This window comes from Hylobates moloch, unplaced genomic scaffold (genome assembly GCF_009828535.3).
Source record: "Hylobates moloch isolate HMO894 unplaced genomic scaffold, HMol_V3 SCAFFOLD_11, whole genome shotgun sequence".
Classification (NCBI taxonomy): domain Eukaryota; kingdom Metazoa; phylum Chordata; class Mammalia; order Primates; family Hylobatidae; genus Hylobates; species Hylobates moloch.
This window is the reverse complement of record NW_026652286.1, coordinates 83873536-83879535: the sequence shown is the minus strand read 5'-3', so window position 1 is coordinate 83879535 and position 6000 is coordinate 83873536. Positions and strand designations below refer to the sequence as shown.

The window sequence follows — 6000 nt, the reverse complement described above, 5'->3', positions numbered from 1 at the left end:
GTAATTATTTTCCCTTTGTGCAATTTCTTTTAGAGTGCTTCTGTCTTCTCCTCCTACCCCAATAGTACCATGAAATTGTATTATTAACTGAGCTATAGCAAGTCATAATGATCATTTGAAATCATTTATGAAATAACCGAGGTAAAGATGTAGTTTTCTTCTCTCCTTGTTTTGGGGTTTGTATAATATTGTAAGAGGAATGCAAATGCCTTCAACTACATACTGCATGTGTTTCATGGCATGATTGTCTATATTGCAGCTTTTGCATGGGCAAATTGTGCTTGATTTCTTTTTGGCATTATCATCTAGTCAGCTTTCTTTAGTGGCTTGAACTTGACATACCATCTCTGATTACTTAAGTCTTAAATATATCCTGTGTCCTTACAAGACCTGAAAGAGATGGAGGGTTGAAACAGAGCTCTTTAACTTTCTCTAACTTTCTCGGGAAAGTTGTAAGTCAGTGAGTCAGTCAGTGTAGGCAGGTTTAAGGAAGGTGAGGGAGAGAAGAATGCACCTATTTTTGTATGTTGGCACGGTACATTGTTATGAAAAGGTGCGGTTAGTCCCCACATGTTGTAGAAAATTGGCTGGGCGTGGTGGCTCATGCCTGTAATCCCAGCACTTTGGGAGGCCAACATAGGTGGATCATTTGAGGCCAGGAGTTCCAGACCAGCCTGGCCAACGTGGCGAAACCCCATCTCTACTAAAAATACAAAAATTAGCTGGGTGTGGTGGTGCATGCCTGTAATCCCAGCTATTCAGGTGGCTGAAGCAGGAGAATTGCTTGGACCTGGGAGGCGGAGGTTGCAGTGAGCCGAGATTGTGTCACTGCCCTCCACCCTCCAGCCTGGGTTACTATCTCAAAAAAAAAAAAAAAAAAAAGAAAGGAAAGAAAACACAGAGTACTTGAAAGAAAAATGGGATGGGATAAGGAAATAGAATTAATTTTCCTGTCATAATTTTGTAGTTTGATTTCACCTTTTAACAAAGTATTCCCTGAACAATAAAACAGAATCAAATTAAAATATGTGTAAAACGGAGACACATTGTCAAATTAAACAGAATTCTCTTTTTTTTTTTTTTTTTTTTGAGACAGAGTTTCACTCTGTCGCCAGGCTGGAGTGCAGTGGCGCAATCTCGGTCACTGCAACCTCCGCCTCCCGGGTTCAAGCAATTCTCCTGCCTCAGCCTCCCGAGTAGCTGGGACTACAGGCGCCCACCACCATGCCCAGGTAATTTTTTGTATTTTTTAGTAGAGACGGGGTTTCACCATGTTAGCCACGATGGTCTCCATCTCCTGACCTTGTGATCCACCCGCCTCGGCCTCCCAAAGTGCTGGGATTACAAGCGTGAGCCACCACACCCGGCCCAAACTAAACAGAATTCTTAAAGATCACTTATTATTTGGAATTATTAGCACCAGCCCTACTCCCCAAACCCCTTTTAGACTAGATAACTGAAGTGGACACTAGCAGGCATATGTGGGCCTGAGTGCGTCTCTTTTTTATAAGTTAATTTAGTCAAATGTTATGAAAGGGATTGGATGCTTTAAGAAGAATGTAAACATCGTCGTCCTCCCTGTATTTACCTCCGTTCCAAGGTCTGGTTGTTGAGCTCTCTTTGTCTGAGAGCCAGTGCATCTTCAAGTTGTTAGGAGATGAAGGAATGCATGAACATGCATAATATGTAGTGTCACTTCTCAAAAGAAGACATTTATGCAGCCAACAGACACATGAAAAAATGCTCCTCATCACTGGCTATCAGAGAAATGCAAATCAAAACCACAATGAGATACCATCTCACACCAGTTAGAATGGCGATCATTAAAAAGTCAGGAAACAACAGGTGCTGGAGACGATGTGGAGAAGTAGGAACAATTTTACACTGTTGGTGGGACTGTAAACTAGTTCAACCATTGTGGAAGACAGGGTGGTGATTCCTCAAGGATCTAGAACTAGAAATACCATTTGATCCAGCCATCCCATTACTGGGTATATACCCAAAGGATTATAAATCATGCTGCTATAAAGACACATGCACATATATGTTTATTGCAGCACTATTCACAATAGCAAAGACTTGGAACCAACCCAAATGTCCAACAATGATAGACTGGATTAAGAAAATGTGGCACATATACACCATAGAATACTATGCAGCCATAAAAAAGGATGAGTTCATGTCCTTTGTAGGGACATGGATGAAGCTGGAAACCATCATTCTCAGCAAACTATCGCAAGGACAAAAAACCAAACACCTCATGTTCTCACTCATAGGTGGGAATTGAACAATGAGAACACTTGGACACAGAGTGGGGAACATCACACCCCGGGGCCTGTCATGGGGTGGGGGGATGGGGGTGGGATAGCATTAGGAGATATACCTAATGTAAATGACGAGTTAATGGGTGCAGCACACCAACATGGTGCATGTATACATATGTAACAAACCTGCATGTTGTGCACTTGTACCCTAGAACTTAAAGTATAATAATAATTAAAAAACAAAAAACAAACAAAAATTCAGAGTCATAATCACGTGAAAGTTAAAGTTATGTGGACACATATTTATGATTTACACAGCCACTACTGTGTTATTGATACCCAGTAAAATGGTAAGCAGTAGAGGACAAATCATTTTAAACTTTACAACACCAATCTAGGAAAATGACCCTGAGACCCTTGGGAAGACCTCTATATCTGCAGAGAGGGCCAGATCTCTTCTTTCTGATGCACAGGCCTGCTCTTCAGGTATGAGTAACTGCTGAATGACAGATGGTTCTACTAGCCATATTGGAAACCAGGACTGAGGTTGCAAGTTTCTGGATTTAGGAAAGAACAGCTCCTTTCTTGCACTGTGAACATTGCCATTTTTCACTGAAGAGCAAGCACTAAGCAAAGCAAAGTTCAGGCTGCCCAAAGTTGCTGGTGGAGGGGAAGGAAGTGGGGCAGGGGGCCTGGCAGTGCTGTCCAGGAGCAGAGAGCCCCATGCGTTCACTCTTGATCTACTCCTGAAGAATGCTGTGCCTGGAGGGAGCCGAAAGGATGAGGTGAAGGAAAGCTCACTACCCAAGCATTTCTGGTGGCACTCCATAAACTAGAAGTGTGTTTGCTTAACCAGAAAATACCCTGAAGGCCTGGAAAAAAAAGGAATATCAATTATTTGCTTGTAAGTGTGAATTAATCCCCTTATTGGAATTTCTGGGCTTCTACCTTGCTGAGGTAGAGTATGGGTCAGTCACAGAGGATGTGATGGAGATTGTGTTGAGGGTCTTTGGGCAACTAGAGGGAAAATGAAGGCCTTGGCCTCCAGAAGATGGAGAGAAATGGCATTGGATCAGGAGGGACCAGAGGGTGGAAAAGATGTGAGAATGAAGTGCAGAAAGACAGGTGGTAGGAAGCTAGGAAGAAGGGTGCAGGTACAACCCAGGGGCCTCCACTCATGCATCTGCAAAGTCTCAGTGTATACCAGGCATGTATGATGAGCTTGGCCTCAGATAGGCATGCTGGAATTATGCTGGGAACCCAATTAGCCAAGGAACCTACACCAATCAAATGTGGACAGATTCGTGCTTCAGATGTCAGTGTCTTCACTGACACATAGTAAGAGCTGTACATTTCCGACCAGTAAGCCACCAAATAGGAGGTGCTGTTTGTCAAGCCATTGGCTCACACATGGCGATATGTCCTTCTCCAAAGTCCTTTTGCTTCTTGGTGTTTTGTGGTCTGTTTCTTGCCAACAGCTTAGTCCTATTTTCTGTATTTTCTTTAAAGGGTATGAATTTGGTTGGGTGTGGTGGCTCACGCCCATAATCCTAACACTTTAGGAGGCCATGGTGGGTGGATAGATTGAGGTCAAGAATTCGAGACCAGCCTGGGCAACATAGTAAGACATTGTCTCTACAAAAACTTTAAAAAACAAAGTAAAAAATAAAAATACTAACTGGGCATGGTGGCATACACCTGGGTCCTAGCTACTTGGGAGGCAGAAGTAGGAGGATTGCTTGAGCCCAGGAGATTGAGGCTGCAGTGAGCCATGATTGCACCACTACACTCCAGCCTGGGTGACAGAGTGAGACCCTGTCTCAAAAAAAAAAAAAAAAAAAAAAGAATAAATTTCCATTTGATTACAGAATGCCTATTTTATTCATTCATGCTGATAACTGTAGGTTTATTCCATCAGAGAGACAATGTCTGGTTTAATTAAGGCCATCACTGATCAGAAAAAATTTTTGGCCTTTTTTGGATTGAACTAATTTGGGGACATCCTGGGCTTTAGGATAGAGTCAAAAAATAACTTTGTTATGTACAAAGCCATAGTCTCCTGATCTCATCCTATTTTATGGACAATAACGTATTTATAGATTGTGCCTTTTTTTTTAACTGGGCTTTTACAAGTCACTATAATACGCCATAAATATATGTATATAAAACACTTCAATCTTTCAAGTCACATGCTCTGAGTTTTATGTGGTCATAGCTATATTATATCCTATCCAGTGTCTTTTACTGCAGAATACACATAGTTTATAACTAAGAAACATTTGACAGAAAAATCAGTATGTTTTATGATCTGCATAAACTTTTTAATGTAATTTAAGAAAAACAAATCAGTGCCAAAAATGATACTTCAAGGATAACAGAAGATTCAGAACGTAACGGGTTACAACAGTTCCAAAAAGAACACATTGTAAGGTTATCTTACTAGAATACGGTCTCTGATACATTTAATTAACATTCTGTTTTATTTCAGTGGGGCTACGGTGGAGAGGATTACAAATAAATGCCCTCGTCCACTAACAAAGGGCGGCATTGAAGCTTATTCTGAAAATCCAGTCCTGGATGAGATGACACACCTAAAACGATCTTTGGAATATACCTCAAGTTAAAGAAAAACCCAGAAGTCCTTTGGCCCTCCCCTCAATAAGCTCTGCGGCATTCATATGACCCCCAGGCAATACTCCCGTCTTCTTTCACCCAAGGAGAAGGGTCATGGAGGGAACCGGTGTCTGCTTCCTCATCTGGGGAGAGCGGCCCCACCTTAGGCGGTAGGTCGTTTGACACCGTCATGAAAGGGGTGAAGGGGTAAGGATGCGGGGTAGGGTACCCTGGAGTGTGGTGCAGATCTTCCAGAGCATGCAGCGAGTAGGACTGAGTCCCAGCCAGGGAGGTCCCCCAGCTGGAGCCCCTGTGCTGGGCGATGCTCCCGGACTCAAGCTGGGAGAGGCAACTCGTGCTGGGTGGCAAGGTCTGCAGGGCATCGGCAGACACAGGGTCGGGCTGGCTGAGACCGTCGGGCAACGTCTGCTCCCATGAGTCCCTCTGAGGAGAATGGAAAGGCCACGGAGGTTATTCACTAGGTGACACTCTGATGATACATTGCATGCTGCCAGACTGTGGCTGCAGGGCAGCCTTCGTCCCCACTCTCTGCTGCCTGAAGCCTGGCTCTCAGGCTGCTCTTCTCTCTGGCTTTTGACACCAGCAGTGAAAGTTTTCCTCCCTTCCTACTCTAGAATTAGATTTGCTATAGCTATTGAGATTTCTTTTCCCAGAAGACAACATTAAATGAATGAAATGTGAGACTAATAAAATGCACATCTATGCAACATTTTACTGTGTACAATGCACTCTGTCTTGGATTCTTTTTGAGTCTCCCATTAGTCTGGGTCCTAGAACGCCCTTTACACAGTGGGGAAGGTCAGCGCTTGGCCCGCTCCTCGGAGTAGGCCTTCAACTCCATGGTGAGCTTTTGAGGGGACTAAGAAGCCCACTCTGTCCTCAGTAAGGCAGGAGGAAAGAGGCAGGAATCCCGTAAGTTTGGAGCTAGAAAGATTTGGATTCATTCATGGCTCCTCCTGACTCTGAGCCCAACATTGCTCATCTGCAAAATGGGACTTCCATACATATATCCTGAGTTGTTGCAAGTATTGAATGAACACATCACATTTCCCGGCATAGAGTATACTTAATAATGGGAATTCTCATCCTCTCCCTTTTGTCT

General features: G+C 43.4%; 1 protein-coding gene across 1 annotated transcript in view; it reads right to left on the bottom strand.

The window, feature by feature from the left end:
• Nucleotides 1–4563: 4563 nt before the first annotated feature.
• POU2AF2 (POU class 2 homeobox associating factor 2) overlaps nucleotides 4564–6000 on the bottom strand; it is a 79153-nt gene continuing 77716 nt past the window's right edge. Inside the window, exon 6 of the mRNA XM_058446242.1 lies at nucleotides 4564–5321. Within this exon, the coding sequence (XP_058302225.1) occupies nucleotides 4920–5321 (402 nt within the window). The 3' untranslated portion in view covers nucleotides 4564–4919. The remainder of the gene's footprint in view (nucleotides 5322–6000) is intronic.